Raw genomic sequence first — 27,601 nt, 5'->3', positions numbered from 1 at the left:
TATTTTCCAATATCAAATCACTTTTTGTAACTTTCACTGTTAATTTCATTTCATAGAATTTCACACGCGTTAAAAATACACTCGTTCCCGTTTGAAATTTTTACGCAAACATACAATGGATAATTGGAGGTAAATGGAAATCAGTGTACTTACCTTATGACATAATTAACGCAAACAACACTTTGTGGTTTCAATTTATCATAAACAATTGTGGCTTGTGTCACGATCCAACAGTAGCCGCCGTATTTACCCAGGAATCTATAGCGACAAGTCTCACCTTGGCCCTTGCTCAACACTAGAAAGATGGAAGAAAAGCAAAAGAAAATTGTAGCGTTTGTAAGCAGTATAGATGGACTATTAATAGTTAAGTAACTTGATACGTCGATTAATGTGACATAAATAATGCTTCATATATAATTTAAGAAGATAATCTCACACAAGTATATTTACTGTGAATGTTATACGATTTATGCATTTACTATATATGTATATATATATGTATTTCTGGTATAGAGAATTATATATATATATAAGTATTTAGGTATGTATTTAGGTAAGTACTCTATGTAAGTATTAATATAGATATTAAGTTAGCATGTGTCTTAGCTATTCCAGTGAGACATTTTCTGTGGTTACCTAAGACCTTGAAGAGCCAATTACGCAGTTCATTTTATTATTTAACGTGTAATGCAAAAATATTTAAAATCTTTCGAGTGCTCTCTAATTTCCGTGTTCTATTACGAGTGCTTTATTAGCTAGATTTTGTGGTTTGTCAAGCAAACTGTTGCGCCACCACAGCAAGGGGAAGCAATGAAGCATGAATATTGAGGCTTAAATAGATTATTGATGTAAAAGATTAGTAATATAATAGAAAATAACATAAAGAAATATATAAGTAACAAAACAAAAAGTAGTAAGAAATATATAATAATAATAATAATCAAATGCGAAACGGAAGAATTTAAAAAATATGTACACCTCAAAAAAAATTACAAATAAAAATAAATAAAATTAAAAAATAAAATTATAATTAAAAATAAAATAAACAAGTAAGAAAGGGCTACATTCGGGTGCAACCAAACACTTTATACTCCAGCAACTCGCAGGAATCAAAGGTAGGGAAATACCTTAGGGTACAAAACGTTAACCAGAGGATCGGAATCCAAGCAATAATATACTTGTAATACATTGTGACTAAAAAGGCCCCAAAAATTTTAAATAAAGTCTAAAATATTTAATCATTTATCGATATTTATTTGGTTCCCATCAGATGTAATACAACGTCAACGATTTTTCCAGTACGCACTTTTTCGAATAGCCTTCAGCTCTTTCAGCGAATGTTGTTTTATCTCTTCGATGGACTGAAAACAGGTTCCACGGAGCGGAGAAAAAGTTACATGGAGTCAAATCTGGTGAACACGGTGGTTGATCGTTGGTGTTAATTGCGTTTTTAGCATTAAGTTCCGTTGCAATCGATGCTCGATGCGATGGTGCATTGTTCTTCTACAATTCCAGCCATTTTCGACGGTTGTTCGCAAAGGCATCAATACAGCCAAATAGAACTCCTTATTGACCGTCTGTTCCTGCAGAATAAATTCATGATGCCATAAACCACGAATATCGAAAAAACAATGAGCATCGCCTTGATTTTTGAGCAGCTTTGACGTGATTGTTTTGGTTTTCGATCATTTTTTTCTTCCATTCCGGTGATTGTTGACTTGGTTGCATGTTAGTTATCTCTATGAATGTATGCAACGATAAATTTCATTGGGATATCTCAAAAGCTGATGAAACAATATTTTACCACTCTATAAATTTGAATATTGAAAAACAAATTTCAATTCAAAAAGCAGTAGTGCATGTAACAATAAGCTATAACAGATTACTGTTATGTGAGAGAGTGATTTTGAGCCATTTGCCTACATTTTGAACCCACTACGGGCCACTATTGGTAGTTCGATCTTACCATAGCACAATTTTAGACTAACACGCATTGTTAAACATGTTTGCAAATTATATACATAATGGGCTATAAAGTTTTCAGATTTCTTTGAGAAATTATGTAAATAATATTACAACAAAAACTAAAGTATCTAAAAATATGCTCTTCACGTCACAACAAAGACCTAACAAACAATTAAAATATTTTTTCGGGAAAATTCATAACTTTCCATTTATTGTACAAGCGATAAAAAGGCAAACTTCACCAAAATGAAAATTCATAACGGTGTAATACATACCTACAAATTTAATTTAATATTGAGGTAAAAGTGATGTTGTGACATTTGGTGCCGCAATTCTATTGTGTCAAATATTTATGTATGTGTTTAGGTACCAATCATAAAAGAAGGTTATGTCCACACCACAGTTTCTCTTGCCATTAACGTGGCCGGCACAGAAGCCACAGAAAAGTAATTACCAAAAATTTACAGCCTCGTTACGGCAGCTTATGGGCCACTGATAGTATGTTCGGCATAATTGTTATTTTCCTTAGCTGACTTTTGATTTTTTCTATCGATTTTATGCGGCCACAGGTGAAAAGCCCATAAGGCGGCACTAACGGACTGCCGAAAGAGCAACAAATGCAAATTAATTAATAACAGTGCAGCTCAAAATAACAAAGCCAATTCTAAAATAATGTCGCAAAACAAGCTGCTGAAAAGTCTTTTAGACAAAGCAATTTGGCAGAGCAATAATTAAAGGAAACATTATAGGTTAGGACAGGAAGGGCATTAAATAATGGAAGGAACTGTTGGTTTTTGTATTAAAATGACTTTTTACTCATAAACTCAATTGCTTGCCATTTATAAAAAAAAAAATATAGAAGACATATGGTAACTTAAGCAGTAGCACTACCAAAAGCTAGAAAGACAGAGCTTTTTAATTTTCGAAACACAAATAGTTTTTTGCAAGTCGGCTTACTTTTAGACAAAAATTAACTTTAAAAAATATTTAAAAAAAAGAAATTAATCCTAAAAGAACTGTAATCGTTTTACCCGATAAGAAAACATTTATAGAAAATAAAAATATTCACTCAGCACAACACAATAACAATAAACAGAAGAAGAGAAAAACGAAAAAAGGAAACATTTTAACAAAAATGATAATAATAAAACAAGCAGTTGGGCTACGTAAACATGCCCCTAGCCAAGTTCAATATCTTGCTGCTCGGCACCCACTGCACACTCATAAGATCTTGCTTCCCTCCCCTCTTGCACACACACTGCCTTGCGAAAGACAGAATGAATTCATTCGATTAATTCAAAATCAGTAGCAGAAAATTAGTTTTATTCTGTTTTCTTTCACGAATTAATTTCACTGCAAACACACATACACACTGAAAATGAGAGAGAGCAAGAGAGAAAAACGAAAAACAAAAACAGCAATGACAAGGCAATGAAGAAAAAAGTAAAACAAGCATAAGGCTCGCGAGGAGGTGACCAGCAAAATAAATACAAATGTAACAGCAGCTGACTAGAAGTATATATAGTATATATATACCGTGTATTTATATATATATATATACTTATGATATATAAATACACTCGGTGTCCCCGCAGTTGTACTTTTTTGCGGAAGCCCGCAAAAAAATGGAAAGCGGATTAATTATTTAGTCAACAAATCAACATGATAATTCTGATGCCTACACACCGAGCACAGCGTATTTTCATGCTATTAGTTCATGAATTAGGCTCTAACTAGTGATTTAGACTGGATATAAAAAAAAGCGTGCAAAAAAAAAAATTATAAAAAATATATCACAAAGTTGGCATGTTATAATATAAATGGCGCTACTAGTGCTAATACCATATGATTTTTAGTTACCCCTAATCTATAGAAATATGAATTATGTCATTTTGAGTGAAGCAACTTTTGTTAGTGCAAAAAATGGATAAAAAGGAATTTCGCGAGTTGAAAAAATATTGCTTTTTGAAGGGGATAAAATACAGTTGACACAAAAACTGGTCTTGAAGATGAGTTTCCGGACACTACCCAAGGAAAATAATAATATGCTAAGTTTAGACGTGGTGAAATGAGTACCGAAGACGGTGAAGCCCAAATGTGATTGCTACTGACGAAAACATCAAAAAAGTCCACAAAATTATTTTGAATGGCCGAAAAGTGAAGTTGTTCGAGATATCAAGTACTCTAAATTAATTGAACGTGTACATCATATCATTCACAAACATTTGGATACGCGAAAGCTCTATGCAAAGTGAAGCGCAAGCAAGAATAATGTCAAGTTGATGATTCGGAGCAGTGTTTGGAGATGTTAAAGCGTAATCAACCCGAGTTTTTGCGTCGATGTCTTGCATTGGATGAAATATGGCTCCATTCATTCACTCCGAAGACCAATTGACAGTGATCCGAGTGGACGCCACACGGTGAACTCGCTCCAAAGTTATGACTTCGGTGTTTTGAGATGCGCATGGAATAATCTTGACTGACTACCTTGAAAAAGAAGCGAACAGCGACCATAGTCTTAAATCACCGAAGAGAGGCCCCATTTGTAAAAGAAGAAAGTGTCGTTTCACCAAGACAATGCTCTGTGTCACAAATCAATCAATCTGGTCTCAGATATCAAAAGAATGCACGCTGGAAAGCAATATTCGTCGAGTGAAGAGGTGATCGACTAAACTGAGACCTATTTTCAAGCGAAGTACAAATTGTACTACATGAATGTTAAAGAAAAGTTGTCTACACCGCCAGACACCATTTTTCGGGGGTCATCCTGGCGATTAGTTATACACAGTTAGAATTTTCAAAAAATCGATTTTTTTTATTTTATTTTCTTAATGCACATATATTTAAGGATACACACAGAAAATTTTATATATTAAAATTTGAAAAGACGTTTCAGAGCGCTTCGAAGTACAAGACCAAACTTTAAACACGTTTATCTTAAAATGGTGAATGTTGGTGACCAACATTACCTGAAAATGGCTGAGGCGGTTAGTCTCGAATTTTAACACGAGCTTCAGAAGTTTTTTTTTTTTTTTGTAATTAAACTAAGATTTACTTTAATCGATAAAAAATTTTTAATAAACAATTTAAGGCTGAAGTTTTGGTCCAAAATCGATTTTTTTTAAGAAACCGCCATTTTGTCAAAAAAAAATTCAGAGATGGTGTGGTCACCGCAAATTGTCTTTTTTGAGAGGAGCTTCCGGAGATTAGCTGTAGTTCCTTTCCAAATAAATATTTTCACTAGTACTAAGTCTTAAAATACAGTTAAAAGATAAAATAATATGTGTACACATTTTTTGATCAATAAATTTAAAAGTTTTCTCAGAAAAAAAGTTTGGAAAATTCGTCTTTTCGGCCTTATAACTGTATTATGCCACATTCTTTAAATTTATCTTATTCCTATTTATTTATTGTATAAAAGGTCTTTAAAGAATTAACAAAAAAAAATTTTATTCGAAATATACGAGACCTGGTCTACGGAAAGGGGGCTTAGGTGTCAAAAAAATTTTCACTTTTTATTTGATTCGGATGGAAGATGAGATTTTTAACAGCTGTTTCCCAGAAAACTAGTTTTCGCACGTTAGCTCCCTTTTCGTAGATCAGGTCACATATTATGAACATTTAAGTCGATTTTTAGGTAATAGTTTCAAACCAAACTGATATCCTGTGGATGCTGAGCAAATTTTATATTCCTCAAAAACTGCTTTATTAAACTTTAAAGTCTAGATGCACGCAAGAGCAAAGTTTCTCTCCCTTCTGTGTTACCGACTTCCGGCATGCCGTCAAATGTGCACTCATTGAGTCACTCCCTCACATTTAGATTTTTCATTTAAAAAGTTATTTTCACATTTAAACCATGTTGTGCGAAAAACTTTTGCAACACCGGAGAAATGTTGTCCCTACACAAACAAACACACACATTGTTAAAGACAATGTGTACTGTTACCACGAATGCCAGCAAAAGCAACAAGCCCACAGCAGCGAATTCAACAGCTTTTGGAGGTCAACGAAATATTCCAGCAGCAACAGCAAGGAAGAATGACGGAATAAATTGTAAACTGAGTTGGCAGCGAAAGGGTGTGAGAGGTAACGGTGCATGTGCCGTGCAGCAAATGCAAAGTGCAACTGCTTATGCGTGTCTGTATGTGTTTGTATTTTATTCTCGTCGGAATGCCGGCATACCGCGGATGCATTGTAGTATTTATGGCATTAACCGTTGTTAAGCTGGACGCATCAAGTAAATAGAAATAAGACAAAGCGAAGAGAAAGTGCAAGAGGAAGAAGAGGAGGAAACAACAGCAACAACACAAACGCGCTTCCCAATGAACTTGATGTGTCCTTTAGTCAAGGACTTTTCCGGGTGGCGGCAGCAGCTCACAGCCAGCCAACCAGTCAACCAGCCAGGAAGTCAAGGCATGAGAGTATCAAGTGCTGTCAGTAGCGAAAGCAACACTCGTACGCCAGTCATACGTGCCACAACTTAACGATTGCCAAAATTTATGAACATGCGCTAGCCAATATTGAGCGCTGCTCAAGTGCAACGCGCCGGCATGCAGCAGACCGAGCAGACCCGTTGCAATGAAGATAAGCAACCAAAGGCATGCAGCAGCATATAGACGATGGAAATGACAGTCATTTATATAAAATAGCACATATAGAATTATACTTGGCGCATTATTGTCCATCAAAGCTGCAGCGGCGAATGGAAAATCACAACAACGCAACGCAAATGTGTGAACGACAGATATAAGGCACATAAACTCAAGTACCTACGGCGGTCGTTTTCGAAGAAGCAGACGTAAAACTATCAAACATACAGTGGAAATGGAAAACGGAATACAAATACAAGACTAATCAAATCTGTAAAGCTGCTTTCAAGGTTATGTAACAAGTAAGTGGGCAAAGAAAGCAAAACTCGCGCTTACCAGGGTCGTTGGGAAATATACTGAAGTAAAGAAGGATGACTACAAATCCTAATTAATTGACATACGTTGTCTCAGATACGCTAGTAGCAGCGAAAGAGAGTAGCGAATCGAAGAGACTATAGCACTTCCAATTCTTTCCTGTCCATATATGCTATAGTTAGGTTAGTTAGAAAAGAAAAACTCCTGTGTTTGAACTTATAAATTAGGAAAGCGCTTAGTAGAAAATACAAATTTGCGCGGGCGTTTAATTTCCCGTCATTTCGGTGGGATGTCTGAAGAAATGAGCTCTTAAGTGCCTTGACTTCCCAAACGCGTAACAGTCAAGAGGAAGGCGTTGAGTTGTTTCCATCTCACATTCTCTATACAGTTGCTGCAAATGGTGTCTGCTAAGATGCCCAACGTTACAGCAAGCACGTCAATAGGGCAATGGTCTGTTGAAAGTCCCACAACTAGGGAGAAGCGAGCCTTACTAAGGGCAAGGAGATCACTTGATCGGTCTTGAGCCAAACGGCTTTTGCGACAGCGCATATATCGATGGTGGCCTAGCGCTGGCCAAGCTTCGCGATGCCCAGCTATTTTGAAGTATAGCACAAGACGATTCGGGAGCACGACGATTCCTACCATTCACCAGAACCTAGCACCCATATTAGTCTAATAACAAAGACACTCAATACTACTGATATCGAGCTTATGCACTCCTTGATCAACCCTGAAAGCACTGTTAATGAGTTCAAGGCTAGTATCTATTTAAAGTTCACTTCTCTCACGAATTCTGCACTCCAGAGTAATAAATCTATTGCAACCTTAATGCCTGCACCCTCGGCTTGTAAGACACTACAATAGTTAGGGGGTCTGAAACTGGAGTTAATAGAGACCACCTGACAGTAAACCCTTTCATCAACTTTCCCCCAAACTTTGATCCATCCGCAAAGATGCTCACTGCCCCTCTCCTCCAACGGCTTCTTGTCACCAACAATTCGCCGATATGTGGTCAGAGAAAGAGCCGCCAGATTTTAGTTAGGTCTAATTTGAACAATTTCGTTAAATAAACAGTTTCTTGGGGAGAAAAAAACGAGTACAAACAACATAACAGAACGAAATCTCGAAAATCGAGGGACTAGTTCGCGTGGCTGGTATAAAGACTGTCAAAATCCAAACTAAATAACACTTTAATGATTTTTTTGCAAACTATCTAGTATCAAATTCAAAACGCTAGCTCAAACAAATTTTTTACAAGAGATCAGCTCTCAAACAGAATAAGCAGAGAAATGGCGAATCGAATCGACTATATAATGGTTATAACGGTTATATTATGGTTTTATTATATGACGCACACTTTTCAGGCAAAACTCGTAGTGAAAATCATATTGTGTATCGAATTTGTAGCGTATTTGCTTCGAAGAAGTAAACCCTTGAATGGAATCACATAACAGTAAATCATCGTCATCATTTCAATTCATTTCATGCAACGGCAGAACGGCAACGATTGAGCCAGAAGTCAGGGCGGCACGGTAGTGTAACCAAAGGATTTTATAGCGGACAGACAGACAGACAAACGGACAGACGCAAATAGATAGCCGCATTAGTCCGAGGTCCGAGTGTGTGCAACAGAAGTGCAATTCAGTGCATTGCCAATGCGACCATTGCTATATTAGAGTATATGTGAGTGTATATGTGGGTGTATATGTATGTGACATACTAAGTATATCGTTGGCCAGGAGCAGTGCCACAATAATAGCCCAAGCATTGAGTAGCGAAATGATAGCAGTTATGTACACCGCCGACGATCGTTTATTTTCATTTGATTATTTGCGGTCATCATGAAAATGAAAAGGAAAACTCGCCAAAAATAGCCACACATGCATACATACTTACATATGTAACTGTTAAGCAGACTGTGATATATCCACTAAAGCGTCGCACATATTTCTCTTAATGCCCGAGTTTGCCTGGACTGGCTGGGATAAGAAAATACAAACGAGCGCAACGCCGGCAAAAGCATATAAACATAAATCAAGGATTTGTTTGCCAAGATTTCGAACGTGCGTTGGATGCATTTCTGCTAGAGCAAAGGAAGTAAAGGTGCAGACACACACAAAATATCACACATATACAAGCCTTACCCCGCCTGCTTGCTGAAATCTTGTCGATTGTAGTTTGTTTTGTGTTTGCAACAGGATAAAATCGTTATGACCATCAGCTTACGGTCACTTAGGTACAAACACCAACACAATGAGTGTCGTAGGAGTGTATTGGAAAATATTGCAATCCTTTGCAATGCACAGGTAATTGTGATTTCTTGCAATTGCATTGACCTTTCGGACCGAGCAAAGGTTATCGAAAGCGTTTATGGCCCATTAGCTGAGGAAAAAAAAACTTTTGCTCGACAAATTATTACTGCTATCTAGTATGTTCAAAGCTAATGATGCACTGCCTAGAAGTCTTGCGGGCTATTGTCACTCCATAAATATTGAAATTTAATAATTTTTCAAAACTAAAAATTTAACGCTATTTCACCAAAAAAAAAAAAAAAACACATTTCAACAGTTGTCTGCAATATTTCATGCATTCAGCGCATCAGCTTGTCATAATTTGAAATTGAAGCGAATTACTTGTGAAATTCACACGCTACGTAAACTTATTTCATAACTGCAAAACAATTTGGTTTTATGAAAATGTTACTCATACGCCAGGGCACACCGCAATGCTGAGCATTTGCATACTGCATGTGTGGGAAGAGCATGGAAGCATGTATTGTACATATGTGTGTGTTGCCTTGCGGTTCAAGCAGTGTCAACAAATGCCGAAGACATGCTTCCGTTGCACATGCAAGTACGTATTATGCACACACGTGTGTGGCATGCAACAAATTTAACAGCAGATTTAGCTGCACATCATAATGTCAGTCAAGGGGAAAATTGCATTTTTACCTTTAGGCAAACGGCATTTGTACGTGAGCAAGCAGACTAAACACCAATAATAAGCGGTGACTGTGGAAAAAATATTGCAGATGACTAGAGTAAATAAGGAAGGAAGGAAGGTGATGACTTGACAAAGAGAACTCTTACAAGCGAACATATTCAAACTGTTTCTAAAGCGGATTTAAATTTTCAAAGAATGAAAGTTTTATTTAATTCAACTTTTAATTCTATTTTCTATTATTTAGGCTGAATAAAAAATAAGTTGAAGTTTGATCGACTACGCAATATAAGTATCACAACAATTACAAAATCAGTTCCATTAACTCTATATTTAATTGTTAAATTCTTGTTGGGAACTTTCTTGATACTGAGGGAGCTTTCAATAACCTAATCCCGGAAGCAGTCGTAAATACACTAGACGGCCTTGGGGTTAAATCAAACAGCATTACTGAAACGGAATGGGGAAACGGGAGTCACACACCGACGAAATGTGAGTAGGGGAACCCCACAAAGTCGTGTTGTCTCCTGCCCGTTAACGACCTGCTTAAAAAACTTGAAGATCGTGGCTACCGGATTATGACCTATGCAGACAATGTAACGCTTATAGCCAAAGGAAAGTCTTGTACGGCTGTAGAGGTTTGCAAAAGGTGAGGTTTCTTACTGAAAGTGGTCCTCTGGCTCTACGCCACCATAGTCAAGCCCATTATGTTTTATGTAGTATTTATGTCGTAGAGAGCTTTAGAAAATACCACACTGGCAAGACCACACAAACAAAGAGAGCGTTCAACGTTTCGCACATTTTGCCCATAGATATCATCGGAAGATGTTTGGCTGCAAAACTGGCTATCACTCTGAGAATCTGGGTTTCTAAAAAGAATACGAGTCCCAACAATTGGAAATCCTGACTCACTTTGACTTCATACCGAATCACTTGACCAATGGAGTCGCCAAACCGAACTCGGCTCTTTCTGTCCATATAATAGCGGGCACTGTAAAGAGGGTCAGTCGGTGTTCCTGTATACGCTTGTGTTCTACTACGGGATAGCTGGGATTCGCGGCAGCTTAGCGCCGAGCCACCATCGGTACATGCGCTATCGGAAAGCCCTTTTACCCCCAGATCGATCGCAAGAGATATAGTGATCTTATGCCCTCAGTAAAGCTAACCTCTTTCTAGCTGTGGCGCTTTTAACAGGTCATTGCCCCATTTGTGTTCATGCAGCAAGCCTGGAAATCCTACCAGTCTGCAAAAGCTGTAAGGAAGAAGATGAGATGGAAACAACTTAGCACTTTATTCTTGACTCTTACGCGTTTGGGAGGTCAAGACTTCGAAATCCCACCGAACTGACAGATATGGAAAGTAAACGTAAAATTTGTATTGGTTACTAATCAATTACCTAATTTATAAGTTCGAATACAGGTTTCAGCCATCTAACCTAACCTAACCTGATAATAATTATAAAATAGTACAAATACCAATATCCAAGTAATTATTAATCCAAAAAAAAAAAAAAATCCACTGCCATTTTTTTAATTCTAAATTGCCGCTGAACTCAAATTTTTTTTTTTTTTTTGCATTTGAAAATGAAGAAAATTTCTAAAAATAGAAACATAAAGAACATAATGTCACAGTTGGAACTTTTCAATTGCATAAATTTGACTACCAAATGAAGCTTGTTAGTTTGAAACTTTGCAACTTTCAGAATCTACAAAGTGAGGTAAGACATTAGATGGCGCTTATGTAGTAGAGCAAGAATGATTTTTTATTTATACGCAAAGGAACTTCATTAAAACAATATTTGCACAAACTGTTGAACATAATAAGTCAAAACAAGAGAGAGATGGAAGCAAACAATTAAATAAGGGCTAAAAAAAGAACTACATTTAAAAGGCGGAGAATGGAAAAATTTAAATTTTAATTTTTTTTTTTAAATTCAAGGGGTACTTGAGTGCTTAAGTTTTATAAAAATTGTAATTAGCATTCTTTTGCTAAAATTTAATTGAAGCGTTCGCTGTAAAGATTTGAATTTGGAAATTGACGTAGTAATCATTTCGTTGCTTTGCGCGTATCAGCACCCGCCACCCGCTTCTCGCTTGCCAAATATTCAAATTTTCATTTAATTCTGTAATGAATGCAATGAAGTCCATTCACATTATTATCAGTGTACCGTTTTATGTGCACATTGATTCGTCTTTAGTGTGTGTGTGCAAGAGAAGAGAGCGAGCGAGCAGAGCTAAGCAATTTGCAGCACCTGCAGTAAAGTTAGCGTTAATTAACTCAATTTAAGTACGAAAAAACATTACAGCGTATTCAGAGGGTTTTAGCGGAGCGCCGCCACCCATTGCTCGGCAGTCCGGCAGTCAATATAACGGTGCCGAAATTAAATAAATAACTCGCACTCTCGACAAACACATACATACATAAATATATAATACCAACGAAGTTGTTTTGACTACTTTCGGGCGTTCGTAATGTCTTTAATAGCAAAACCAACAACACTGTTGACAACAACAATTCGTGCGCTTTATGAAAAGCAACAAAAATACCGAGCATTATGTGCACTAATTAATTGTAAAATAGAATTTGACAGCACTGTTCCGTTGGCTACTTCCTACCGGATATTGGCTAGAGGGTCTAGATGGAGCCGGAAAATATATACTTGACGGTAATTCAAAGTGTGTTGTAGTATTGCGAGAGGAAGGTAGTAGCCTCTCAACAAATAACTAACATAGTCACTCAAATGCTTTGGATTTAATTATCTAATTTATTTGCTGAAAAGTTGCACGTTTGTGGGAAATTAGAAAATTTGAAGGGTTTCTTGACTGTTTGAAATCTTGAAGCATGAGAAATCCAATGAAATACGAGCGGCAAATGAAATTTCAACGAAGATAAGTATGTATGTATATACTCAAAAGGATTTTAGTTTCCGCTCTTCATTAGATGAGTACTTTTCGAAATCGAAAAAAAAAATCTCATCAGACAAATGGTTAGTATTTCAAGATTTAATCGTAATAAAAATTAGAAGAAAAAAATAACGAACAATAAATAAAGCAAACACTGCGTTTCGAAGGAAAGTTAAGCGAAAGAGGAATAATACTGTCGCGCCAGCAACAACAAGGAGTAGCGCGCACCGGCTGGTTGAGATGTTGTTTGCGAAACTTTACACATTTTCATGCTGTAAAACACAAAACAATTAAAATCTGCGAAGAAAACTGCAACGCGTCCAATTAGACTGTTACGCTGATGCAAGGCGTTAAATGTGATAAAGTCAGAGTAGAGCGACAGAGAGAGAGAGAGGGAGAGAGAGACAGAGTGATTTGAGGTTGGCATGAAGTTTGCCAAGAATCGACCATAACTTGGCGAACAAACTAATTGTCGTACATTAAAACTTATAGCAAACCGGCAGGATGCAATGCTGGTACGGCGCGTACGACGAACATGGTTGCAGCGGTGGGGGTGAACGACCAGCCAAGCGACTGAAATTCAGGAGCAACAATTGTTGCTAGTCAGCAGAGATTGCAACAGCGAATCGGAAGTGTACAGCAACAACGAAAATGACAACAACAACAAAAAGTAAGCAAAAATCAAGCAGCAACAAAAAATTAAACAACAACAACACAAATGTTACAACAAAAACACAAATGACACAACAACAACAACGTGCATGTCCAAGCAACAACAAAATTTTACAATAACAATAAGAACAACAACAACAGGAAAAAAATTTACAACAACAACAAAAATGTTAAAACAACAAAAATGTTGCAACAAAAAATAGCAACAAAAACAACAAGAAAAATCACAAAAACATTAAAAACACAACAACAACAACACCAATCACTATAGCAACAAAAAATACAGCAGCAACAACAAGCCATGCAACAAGAACCTGTGAATGATTTTAAAGTTTACTTTAATAGACTTGCAGCTGGTGCCTTGCGTAAATTTATTTTATTTTATTTTTATTTTCTTTTCTTTTATTTTTTTACTGGCTATTTGTTCACCGGCATGTTGTAGCAGATGTTCGAGAGTTTAGTGGCATGAAAAATTATAAAACATCCACAGCGTTTAGCACAGCACACATGTGCACGAGCTGGCGCTTGAAAAACGCACAGAGTCTGCAAAATGTGTCGGAACAGTTCCTGTATCCTTCTTTCTTTAATTACAGCAATTTTAAATTCTTGCCTTAGTCAAAGTTTATAAACATTCTGAGTTGCTGTGGCTCGATGGTTTTATAAATTTTTTATTTGAGAAGTAAGAGATATACGCACAACAACAACTCGTTCAACAAAAACTCATTCAACAAGATATATATTAAGTTTATATATTTGAAAAATCTCCACCAATAAATGTAGTTACTAATTTCTAGCTAATGAGCCGTCTGAACTTAGTCTGTCTCTGCATTTCTCTATTTTCCACTCAATACGTAAGCGAAAATGAATGTTGCGTTTATTGAGAGCATCGTAAAGTTGGCTCTGAAGAGCAGACGTGCCATAAAAAACTACTTCTGTTGATGAAGTTTTCATGTGTCTGTGGTACTGATAAGTATTTCTGTCATAAACAGAAGCAAATGAGTCCGGACGGAAGAAAAGGACTCTAAAACGAAATTGCACTCACGGCAACGAGGTAGTCACAAAAAAATTAGCGCATATTAAATAATAAATATGAAATAGTGTTAAGTGTGAAGCGGCTAAAGAGAACTTTTAAAAATTTGATATATTTTTTATAACAAAAACTAGAGGACCCATCCACGCTTCACTGTGGCTGATACATAGATAATACTAATACTACCATCTATATGATTTCTATTAGCTGGATTATAACTATTACTTAATGAGATTTGTGAAGCAACTTGTGTTATTTTATAAAAACAAAGGAATCATAAAGCATTTCGTGTGTTAATAAAGCATTACTTTTTGGGGGGAAAATACTGTTGACTTTGGGCTCAGGGAAATCCACTGTTGAAAAGATATTTGCTAAGCTGGAAACAGGTGAAATGAGCACGGAGGACAATGATGCTCCAAAGAGGCGAAAGCTCTGTGCAAAGTGGGTGCCTCGAAAGTTCATAATCCAACAAAAACAACGAATAACTGATTCTGAGAAGTGTTTGAGTGCTCTTTAATCGTAATAAAACCGGATTTTCGCGTCGGTGTGTGACAATAGAAACATATCTCCATCATTTCTCACTGGAGTCCAATCGACAGTCATTCTAGTCGGCTTTACATGATGAACCGGTTTCAGGCGTGGAAAGACGAAAAAATTGGCTGGATTATTGAGCCAGTTATAATCTATTTCACTGCGTATTTGGTTGCAGTTCTTTTGGACTATTCCAAATACTTAGCAATTGTATTAGTTTTGAGGAAGAATCTGTTTAAAATTATTCGGAGGATTAGAGGATTCCTACAAACATGAATTTTGAACAAATGCATATGATTTGAAATACAATTTTTGTATTTATGAGTTGTATTAAATTTTGACATAAAGAGGTAAAATGTATAATATGTCCTTACCGTGGTTCTAGACTACCTCCCCACCAATTTTCAGCCACATCCCTTCAGCTGTTCTTGAGTTATAAATGGTGTAACTAACACAACTTTCTTTTATATATATGTATATACATAGATACTTAAACTCAAATTTCGGCAATAAAAATGTACAATATTTTTGACTTGATTTCAAAAAGTGACTTTAATTCAAAAGGTTACCCAACGCTGATATTTAAGCACTTTATTCTGAGACCCTAAAGCCACGAACCACAATAATCGAGTTTAATCTTTGTAATAAAATAAATAACCATAACCCCAACCCCGGAGCAGTAATATCGATTATTTAGAGTTAATTGTGTCGTGGGCAGTTCAAGTGCCCAAACTACGCAGCACGCACATTACTCGGCAGCATTATGGCATTGGCTTGGTGTTGAAGAATTAAAGGAAGGAGAAGAAGGCAGAGGGAAGGAGAAGAATGATGAGGGAAGAAGGAACAGGAAGAGAAGAAAGTGAAGAAAAAGGAGGCCGAGCAGAAGTAACAAGTACAACATGGCATGGTATATAGGCATTAGGCAAAACTTGGTTGTGGCAGCGATAAACAAAGCACGCTGAAGGGAAATATTAATTAAGAATTTTAGTGCAGTCAAAAAAGAACAGAAATGTAGTAACTGTAAGCGATAATTAATTATTAAAGAAATAAATGTAATAATGAATATAATTAAAAAGACATTAAAGAATTTAGTGGCACAATGTTCTTCGTTGCGTTACAATTCTACTTCAAAAACAAGAAAAACCGTTAAAATGGAAGCCCCTGAACACTTGAAATAGGTTTTTACCGACGAAAACAAAAAGTCCACAAAATAATTTTGGACGACGGCAAAGATATCAACTGAACGTGTACATATCATTCACGAGTTCGCCTTTAACCAAAAGCAACGAGTTGATGATTCGGAGCAAACATAAGATTCAAACATAAGAAACCCGAGATTTTGCGTCGATATGTGACAATGGATGAAACGTAGCTCCATTCATTCACTTCGAAGATCATTCGACGGTCATTTTGAGTGAACTGCACACGATGAATCTGCTCCAAAGCGTTCTGGAACGCAACAGTCGTCTGGCAAGGTTATGGCGTCTGTATTTTGGGATGAACATGGAATAGTAATATAAATAATGGCTATTGCATAGCGTTATTGGACCATATGAAGGACAAGATAACCGAAAAACGTCGGCATTTGAAGAAAAAGAAAGTGCCCTTTCACCAAACCAAAGCTCCGAATCACAAGTCAGTGAAAAATCCAACTGAACTGAGCTTCGAATTGCTTCCGAATTCACCGTATTCACCAGATCTGGCTCCCAGTGACTATTTCCTGTTCCCATATCTCAAAAGAATGCTCGCTTGGAAGATGTTTTTGTCGATAGAAGAGTTGATCTGCGAAGGATAAGCCTATTTTGAAGCAAAGGAAAACGAATTTTATTGAAAGAAAATGTGTTTTTATAAGGTAGGCCGGGGGGGTTTGGGTTTGAACTACATATTAATATCCTTTAAAACTGAAAAAGTTTCCATATTAGAACTTGATTTTAACCGAACAGTTTGTATGGCAGCTATTTTATATAGTAATCTAAGCTGGAAAACTTCTTCTGGTATTAAGAAGTTGCCTTGACAATCCGTGTCAAATTTAGTGAAGATATCTTATCAAATAAAAAAGTTTTCATATAAGTACCGGACAATTTCTATGGTTGCTATATGCTATAGACGTCCAATATCGACGGTTCCGACAATTGAGCAGTTCCTGGGAGAGAAAAGGATGTGTGCGAATCGGTAATGCAAAAACTGATGGACTATTTCGCATATATACTGATGTGATATGCTGATCAATTATATATACATATATATTTTATAGGGACTCCGACGTTCTTCTGCATTTTCTTGATCTTACAAACATCGTACCAATCTTAATATACCCTGTTCAGGTTATAATATAATATAATATTAACTAATGTTGCACTTTATACCTCCCTGGAGATAGCTCGAATGCTTGAGCGACAAATGCATGCATAAGCATAAATAATTAACTCCGCACTCTAACACAGCCTCCGAACTCCGAGCTGTCAACGGTATTTGCTAAACTGGAGAGCTTGTCATTTAGCTGTCATTCAACTGTCGGCAGCAGTATAAAATTTCACTTGAAATGAAACGAAAAATTGCATTGACGCAACGCTCTTATTGACAACCGAATTCCGAAAGGAGTAGCATATCAAATGCAGCGGCAGAGAGAGTAGCATAAATGAAATGAGTATTCACATAGCGACGAAATTTATGATGCGTCTAAACGATATGCAATAAGAATATGGTGGAAAAAAAAACGATGAAGACGGCGTAAAATGGAGCAACGAGAGCAGCAAAAGTGTTGCATCAAAATCGTTGCTTAAATGTTTCATGTCAATTTCAGCAGCAACGCGAACGCAATTTCATTTGCAGATATCGTAAGCTGTCACTTCATATAAGCAAAAAAAAAAGCAAAAACAAAAACAACCAAACAGTATAAATGTAGCTCTAAACCTCACCAAAGTAGGGCCCAGCAGGTGGCGCGAGCAACTGACAGGCAACTAGCCATTTAGACCGGCAGCCAGGAAGCCACGCTAGCGGAAGCAACAAACGGGCATAGCTGGAGCTCGTGCTACATGCAGACAGACAGGCAACTCACGCAGCAGACATGCATTTCCTTTTAAGCCAACACACGACCATAAAATAAGCCACGCAGCCAAACCGCACAAACAGCGCTGCCATGTGGAGTATGGACTGGGTAACGGCAGTGCCTGCTGTGAGAGAGAAAGAGAGGTGTATGGAAGGAAGAAAGCAAGCAAGTAAAAAAGAAGAAAGTAGTTAGTGTAGACAAAGCTGTAGCATGTAATGGGTGAATGCACTCATTGATGTGCGAAAATCAGTATGAAAATCGGTGAAAATGCGAATGCTTATGCAATTTTTTTTATGTTTTGGCTGCTGTCTTCACAAATTTCGCAAACGCTTTTGGAAAGGTATCTCGATGAACTGTAGACTAAAACGATTTCGTTAATAGTTGGTCCGGATAAAGTAATATTATATGAAAAAATATTTTGATTTTGTTGTAGGAGCTGATCGAATTTCGCTTTAAAGAGGCTCAGGAATCGACTTCGTTGAATTATATATTTGATATGGATGCGTTTATTTAGGTACGGTATTAAAAAAAACACTCCCGGCTATAAGATGAAGTCATTCGGTGTCCAGTTAAACGCTTAAAATAATAATTCTTACAGTCAATGTGTGAGAGCTCGCTTTGTCAAAACTATGGTGGTATAACACACAGAATTTACTGTTCTGCATTGCTCTAGTTTGCTCTAGTAGTATGAATACGATATGTTGCAACGATTCCTCATCTGCCATAAACATGTTTTGAAGCATCTCTCGTATTTTTTTAACATTTCTTCCGACCAATAAAAACCGAGTCCTTATTTGACCCCAATCGACAGTATGTGGGATCCAACCTTAACAAATATTTTTTATAGCCATTTGTCCATGCAATATTGAATGTATGTTGGTCCCACTAATGCCTACCTTACGATGGGAGACGATCTGTCGATATTAGTTTGAGCACAGAACCAATAGTTTCCCGAATAACAACTGATTTTAGCCTTCCTTCGCGAAATACGTCTAGAACTAACTGACGACCTCGATTGAATACAGAATACCATCGATAAACTCTGATTCTCGATGCAGCTTCATCGTCAAAAATTGAATTACGTTCATCTATTGGGAGAAGACGGTCGAGAAGAATATTTTCAGTTACTGTAAACAACATAAACAGCGCTCGTATGTCAATATTTTCTGAGTATGCAGCCATCAAAAATGTGAAACTTTACGATAAAGCCGTGAGTGGCCACATTGCAATGTTAGGGTTGTCAAATTCCGACACATAAAAGGCAACTTAAGTATGTAAAACTGGTTTCAACGAGTTCGAGCAAATTTTGAAAGCCATAAAATAATATATTCGTCAATTGTTCCGGTCAAATTGCATTTCATATTTGCATGTATGTATGTAAGTATATCCATGCATTTGAGAAAATTCAAATTCTGGGAATTTCTGCTTTTTATAATATATTTTATACATATAAACACATTCAACATATTATATACTTATTATTCCAAACAATAGTGCAAAACTGCTTTGCCATGCTACATTAACTTCATTCATTCTTTACACATATTCGAATACATGTTCGGGCTCCTGCCGCTCCAAATCACTATTTGGCAATTTTCTTTCATTCTTTTATCCCGTCAACTATAAAGTTATTCTACGATTCAACCTTACGCTTACGAAACGCTTCCGCAGCGGCGAACATTTTGCTTACCTCAGCTTGTTTATACCAGTACATACTGTATGTATGTATATATGTTTATTGGTGTTTATAGGTGATGGCTCAAATTAAACTGCTGAATCGAGCAGCCAACCGAGCGAAGCGCAAACAAAGGGTCTAATGAAAGCAAAGTTAAGGTACGAAATCAGTTGCCAAACACATACATATGCATATAGTCACAAATAGTTCACTAACTTAGAGCGAAAAGCGTGTCCGCACAATAGTGAGAACACTGTGAGAAAATGATGAAAGTGGAAAATTAAGGAGCAAATCGAAAAAATTAAAAGCTTCGTGCAATCAGATTTGCATATGCATGGGCTGGCAACAACGACAACAAACACATACACCGTTATGCGTCTGCATTGCATGCAATTTTGTAAAAATTACATTTTGCTTTCTTCTGCTGCTTTAGAACAACACTGCCATTTATTTCTATCACTTCGTCCTTTGAAATTTAATGAAAAGATTTTCCACTTCGCCGATTGACAGTTTGTGTCTTCGCTTGTGTTACAAGAAATGCTACATTTCCACTGCGGCGAGGTGCGCGCTTTTGGTAGTATTTTATGGAAATCAGTTGCTTATTGCATACTTTCGGGCGTTGCGAATTTGAAACTGTAAAGAAAGCAACGAGTTGGTATTACAACGCCCAGCTTTAGTAAATTGTGTTCAAAATTTTTCAACACAACAAAGTGGCAATATGTGAAAAACATTCTTAAGGCTTCTTTGGAAACTACTTAGCACTGAAAAGTACTCAACGGAAATTAATATTTTAGTTAAAAAGATAGATTCAGAAGAATATACAAAAAGTAACATTGATTAATTTTTATATAAAACGTTGTCCAAGGTGTTTTCCAAAGTAAACAGGACTTAAAAAAACCAAACAAATTTTTTCAGCAAAATCAATTTATTTTATTCAAAATAGTTTAGTTCTGCTTCAATACAGCTTTTAGCACGGTCCAAAAGCATGTCGAACGAGTGTTTTAGCTCGTTGGCCGGTATGGCCGTCAGTACGCCGGTGCAAATCTTTGGAATGGCCTCTACCTTTGCATAACACTTTCCTTTCATGGGCAAATGCATTTTTCCGAATAGGAAGAAGTCGCACGATGCCATATCAGGTGAATACGGGGATTGGTTAATGGTTAAAATGGGATTTTTGGTCAAATAATCGTCCTTCGAATGTTGGATTCCGAGCAATTTTTGATTGTGAGTCAATTTGTGCGGAACAAACCGTGCACACACCTTTCGTAAGCCCAAATGTTGGGTTAAAATACGAGAAATCGATGTTTTGGATATCTTCAATTCCATTTCCATGAATTTTAATGATGACTTCGGCAGATTTTTGATGAATTCACGCAGAGTGTCGATGGAATTTCCGGTGATCACGGATTTTGATTGGCCCACATGTTCATCGTCATTTATGTCCTCACGACCACTTTTAAAACATTGGAACCACTCGTGCACTCTGCTACGGGATAGGCAATCATCGCTATAAACTTGTTTCAGCAATAGAAACGTTTTGGTAAAAGTTTTACCAATTTTAAAACAAAATTTAGTGTTGGTTCTTGTTCGAAGCTCATTTTCGCACCGATAACACAAACATAACAGATTCTAACGCACCTACTCGACATTAAGATGGCGTCACCAAGGGGCGCTAGATTCAAAAAGTCCTGTTTACTTTGGAAATCACCTTGTATAAGTTTGACCCAGACACAGATCATTTAACTGCGCGCGCAAAACGATTCAATAAAAAAAATGTTTCCTTGATTTGATCAAACTTTCTTTTTATGTTCGTGTAAAGTTGGATCTCCCATATGGCAATTAATGTGTGTTTGAATTTGGTTGAAATTTTGTATTTCCTATAGAACCACGGCTACGAAATCGTTGCAAATATTGCAAAAGCTTTTAGGTAGTACAATTATTGATGAACAAAAGTGCCAGATCGGCTCTAAGCATTCGGCGAAAGCCGTGAAGTCAACGCAACCTTCCCTCATGTGAGTCGTCAAAACAAAGGATCTCAATACCTCTATGGAATTACTCAACACATGTTGGTTAATGTTTTGGCTAAGAAGCTGTCAATTAGTGACTCATATCAAAAGAGTTACCTGACATACGTCCATCAAACCAAAAAGTCTAAATCCGCTGAAGATCACCACAACCGAGACTTATAAGAAGTGTATGGAAACCTTGTAACAAGACATCACGCTTGTCATTCGTCAGTTTGCCAGTCGAAATGCTTGAGCGAATCATCGAATAATATCGGACTCAACGGATAAACCAACTGAGACGTAGCTGCGGCCAACATTTGAAAGGAATAATCTTCAAAAAATAAATGCCAAAGAATGTTCGAATGATACTAATATACATTCCCTCATTAAATTTGAAGTTTCTGTGTTTTTTCTGTAAAGAAGTAGGGCACTTCGAAATGGATCGTGATGGTACATCTACATCCTAAGAATAATTAATATTAAAAATTTAACAATTTTCTAAGCGCCAACGCAAAACGAAAAATTTCTGACAATTTGAAATGTCTCAGGTATTTAAAATAGTTTTTAATAGATTACATGTAGAGGGGGTTAAGTAGAACCGGCGTACTCAATATAAATGTATGTATGTATGCACTAAGTTCGAACGTGATCAAAAGCAGCAATGGAACAGCTCAATTTACATACATACAAAACGTTTCAAATTAATTGCTGATTATACATCAAACTTCCTCAAGGTGAAGACACATAGCCAACAACTAAATTTGAATGCAAGCAAATACGACAGTGCTTACATATTTATTAAGCAACCGGTTTATATTTGAGTTACTAGCTATTTTTAAATTTCATATTAAGCATACTTAAGACAGAAATTCTAACAAAATTAAAGTAAATAAAAATGTAAAAAAAAAAATAAGTGAAGAACATTTCAAAAATCACAAAATATTTTAAATCGTATGCTCGAAGAGAATTAATGTACAGAATTAAAAGATAAAATTTCATGGCAACAAAAAGGCAATTCAATACTTGCTGGCCAAAAGCAAGCGTTACAAGAAAAAATAAGTAAAGATGCGAAGACATTGAAATGCCAATAAAATTTAATGTAATTCACTTTCCTAAATGTGTCGTATATTATTGACTTACAGCAATTGAGTTGCAGCACATTTAGCAATTTCTATAGAAAGACATTGTGATTGTGGAATCCCCATTCGCCATGGCAGGGAAATGTTCGACTCGTTTATTAACGCAAAAATTGCAGTTAACTGGCAACGTAATGCAATGGACAAGTCATTTCAGCAATTGCGTAACGTGACAATGAGCAGCAATTGGCAGACAAATGCGCTGCAGTGAAGTTGCGAAAAAAGGATCACAACAACGGTGTAGAAGACGGCTGCAGCGGGAAGATAAGCGCGCTGCAAAGAAAGGCAAGTGGAGGTTGAAGGTGATGCAGCGCCGTGCTTATTTGCGCACACAGCAGCATGTGGCAAGTGCTGAAAGCTGCCGTTAGCGGCGTGTGGCTGCTAATTGTAAAGCTGCTTGCATGTCACGTATGTACATACATATGTATGTGTGTGCGAAGCATATGTCTCGGCAGCTACGTGCTGTCAATTGGTTAGCATTGCCGGCTATGCTAACTCAATAGAGATACAAGCAAATAAATTCATATATATATACATATATCGATGTGTACTTAAACTATATATGTAGGTATGTATATATATCATATGGAATCATGCTTATTGGCAATGTGCGCGATTTAAAATTTAAGCTTTTAGGCATTTTCAATATCTATTAATTGCAAAAACGTTTCTTGTTTTGGATATTTAAGATATCAAACTTCAAGTGCAATTTCTGTAGATTTAATAAAATTTCAAAAACAAAAACACACCACAAAATAAAAAATAATATAAAAACGAATTTCTAATATTTACTTTGTTTGACGTACGTAGAAAGTGAATGGAGCTAGGGAGCAGCTGATGTACATACATCATAAATAGCTGTCTTCGATTCACCAACCATTAAAGAAAACTGTGATATATCAGCTGTTCAAACTGCTTGATAGTGCTTGTGGCGAAACATAATAACGAATGATTCAAGTAGAGATACCTTTTTCAAACACCCTTTTTTTAACAGATCACGATTGTTTGCACTTCATCATAGAAAAACTTACGTCTGAACATTTACAAATCGTTCAATTTTATTATAAAGTTCTACAAAGAATGTGCTTCACGAGCTTCTCTCTCCTTATGCTCAAGACAATCAGCCTGCTAAGCGTACTTTTCGCAACACCATCACCCATCTGGAGACCCAACATTCATTATTCGATAATATTCGACCGCAGAGATCACGTCCAGCGCGCAATGAACAAAATATAGAAGCCGTAGCTGAGAGTGAGTCGATTCGGCGTCGTTCACAGCAACTCGGACTGACGTATGGAAGGACTTGGTGCATTTTACGTCGAGTTCTCGAGTCAAATTTTGTTCAGCCATGAGATCCATTTCTGTGTCAATAGGTACCTATGTAAACAAACAAAATTGCTGCAATTTGGCTCTACTCTTCAGCCTGAAAAGATTCAAGAGCTGTCATTGAATTTACAAAAAACAACGGTTTGGTGTGGTTTCTAAGCCGGTGGAATCATCGGTCCATATCTCTTTAAAAATGATGCCGTTGAGAACGTAATCGTCAATAGCGACTATTATCATGCCATAATAACCGATTATTTGAAGCCTGAAATGTAAGCTCGTCATCTCGGCGATATTTGGTTTCAACACACTTCCCACGCGTCGCATCAATCAATGGATTTTTTGACAGAACTCTTCGGTGAGCAGATCATTTCACATTTTGGCCGGTCGATTGGCCAACAAGATCGTATGATATCACACCGTTAGACTTTTTCCTGTGGGGGATATACAAAGTCTAAGGTCTGTGCGGACGATCCCGCTTCAGGCCTTCGAGCAAAACAACTCGAACCAATAATTGAAAATTGAACTCAATGCATTGACCATCTGACACTCCCCAATAAATTTCAAGTTTCTGTATTTTTTCGTAAAAATAGTAGGAAACCTCGAAATGGATCTCACTTTATATTCTCCAACGCCTGAAGACTTGACTTAGGTTTTTTATTTGTTGGAGAAACGCTTCATTCCAAGCCAAATTATATTTTAATAAGCCCTTACTTTAGAAAGGCATTCATGAATTTGTTTTATCCACAAAAAAATATTATGTTTTTAAACCCAATAAAGATGCTATGTATCTTCGTTTTAGAAAATAAGTTGTGACTTGAGTCATTCACAATAGTAAAGCTGGTCTCAAATCTTCCAAACAAAAATTGATAGCATTAAAGAAAGCGATTATATCACGTTAAAGAGTCTATTAATTCGATTTCAACTCGCTAACTATATTGTTGCTTACAGCTGTAGAGAGCAGCGCTTGAAGCAGAGAAATGCCGAATCGAAGACGGCTAATATACTTTTATGTTCATAATAAACAAATCGCAATTATTGTCATATAGTTTTAACAATTAAAATCAGTATTTTATATCGTTTCGTTGTTTAAAATGCAACATGGCAAATCTCGCTTTTACAACGCTTTCAACGAACTGCTTCGTTCGTAAAGCAAATGCCTCACTCCATATTAAACTCAGCTTAGTATTATTCATATTTATTGTAATATAATTAGATTTATAGCCAGCGACTACATTATTTATCTCATGAATGAGAGTATGCAAGTGCAATGAGCTTAGGACTTTACTACCGACTAATTCAATATGTGAGCAAAACACGTAACTTTCATTCATCATCATAAGTCATCGCAGTGTCTTGCAGGCGAAGTGAAATACACTTGGCACAAAGCAACAAATAATCAAAATAAATAACGGATGCAGTTTTTCGTACTTCCTAAAGGTAAACTAGCTGCATCCTTCCTTATTTATTTGCTACCTGTTTGAACTCCTTACCAGCAGCAAACAAACCACGGCACAAAGGATACAGGAAAAGCCATTAATTAAGCGCGTAATAACCAAGTAGATAAAATTTTCTTTAGGTTATTGCTTTAATAAAATTAGATTATAAATAATATTATTAAATTTTAGAGATTAAAAAAAAGAGTTTCTTAGAAAAAAATTAATTTTTAATGTAGACTATTTTGTTGCGTTTTATTTCATACTCTGTACAGGATATATCAAGTTTGCCATGACGTTTGTAACGCGCAGAAACGAAACGGCGGAAACCCAAAAAAGAATATGCCATAAGCTACAATCTCTATATAATCTACTATAAGACATAGCCGTCAGACAAACAGACCGATCAAAATAAAGTACTCAAGTCGCTAGCCGGCAGAACATAGGGAAGAGACAAAGAAACGCTGTTGGCAACATAGAAGGCAATCGGTCGGGCGGTCCTCAATTATACCCCACACCAATATGGTAGCCTGGATGCAGTGGTACGCAAATAAGGAAACTTCGGACCTGCCACAATACTGCACTCCGGACCACGACGGGATATCGTCCCATCGAACACCAACTTATTTGCCTACTCAGTTCGCAGTAGAACCTGTTGGCAAGAGTTATTCTAGATTTCGAAGCTGGCATTGTTATTGCTCTTAAGATAGACGAAATTATCTACAACTTCGAAGTTATGACTGGCAACAGTGACAGGGAGTCGCCTTGTCTGAAACCTCGTTTGATATCGAACAACTCGGAAAGGTCCTTCCGAAACCTGATCGATCTTTTGGTACTGCTGACGGTGCTTTTACATTACATATGTATATACTATATCGCAGGTTCGTTATATGTACACACATATATGCACTATCTAATAGATAAACATAAATGCATTAGCAACCTCTAATATTCGCTATACGTAGCAAGGAAGTAAGTACGAATTAAGCAATTAATTACCCTATCAATGTCAATTTATTACATTTCCTGCTGGGGAAACATCCTTACTTCCTTTCGTTTAATTCAAGCAGCTTTGCCGGCGATGCCATCTCTCACAAAGTTGCATTTTGCAAATAAAGCCGTAAACGAGATACGAAACAGCAGTGTATTGCATTTATGTATGTATGTGTGTATGTATAGCTCAGTACAGCGGCATTTCCACAAACTCTATTGCTTATAATTCAAACACTCGTCGGTTTTCCAACGCTGCTAGACAGCGAACTCCCAAAGCAAGTCAAGAGAATTTCGCATTAAAGTTTATTTATTTATATAGAGTGAATGGCAAAGTGCATTCCTGTGTGTACCTGTATTTATGTATGTGTGCATGTGCACTTCAATTTTATGGACTTAATGAAATATACTAATTCTCGCATAAACGCAAAAGAACAAGTGTTGTTGCTGTTGTTGCTGTTCTATGAGTTGAGACAAAAGTATGCTTCGACTAGCCAACTCTTCTTATGTAGACAGGAAGATTGTAAGGAACTTTTAATAAACACATTTCAAACACGTTAACATCACTGTATACATAAATGCATACATATTTATAAAGATTCCATGAGCATTTATACTCGCAATGCGGATGCATTAATATTTGTCTACAGGTGTTGGGGTTGGTGAGTTGTTGAGGTTCGCAATTTAGTTGAAGGAACTTCCGAGTATGCGTTCACAGCCATTTTACATGTAAGTAAAGGATGCACAAGGCATGACTAAACCAAGAGGTTACTACTAAATGTTTTTTACTTTGTTCGATTCGCTGCTTGGATCAAAATCTTTTGACTGAGTCAGAGTACAGAGCCGCAACAAAATCTCAAATTGTTAGCCGGCAACATACAAGGCAATTGACTGGCATCAATATGGTCGACGGTATGCAGTGAAATGCAGCCGAGGAAGCTACAGACATGTCAAAGCACTGCACTCCGGACAATAACGGAATGCATCTTGATATCTCCTATTCTATGGCCCACATATTCCCAGTTAAAGAGCATTTTGAGG

At 36.8% G+C, this 27,601-nt stretch overlaps 1 protein-coding gene across 3 annotated transcripts in view; it reads right to left on the bottom strand.

Annotated features, from left to right (window-relative positions):
• The window catches only part of LOC108977559 (protein similar), a 165,868-nt gene that overhangs the window by 106,518 nt on the left and 31,749 nt on the right, over positions 1-27,601 (bottom strand). For all 3 annotated transcript variants that reach the window (XM_018947286.1, XM_018947287.1, XM_018947285.1), the window contains one exon: positions 154-295. In XM_018947286.1, coding sequence (XP_018802831.1) covers positions 154-295 — 142 coding nt within the window. The remainder of the gene's footprint in view (positions 1-153; positions 296-27,601) is intronic.

Source organism: Bactrocera latifrons, unplaced genomic scaffold (assembly GCF_001853355.1).
Source record: "Bactrocera latifrons isolate USDA-ARS-PBARC rearing strain unplaced genomic scaffold, ASM185335v1 scaffold_91, whole genome shotgun sequence".
Taxonomy (NCBI): domain Eukaryota; kingdom Metazoa; phylum Arthropoda; class Insecta; order Diptera; family Tephritidae; genus Bactrocera; species Bactrocera latifrons.
This window is presented reverse-complemented; position numbering and strand designations above follow the sequence as displayed.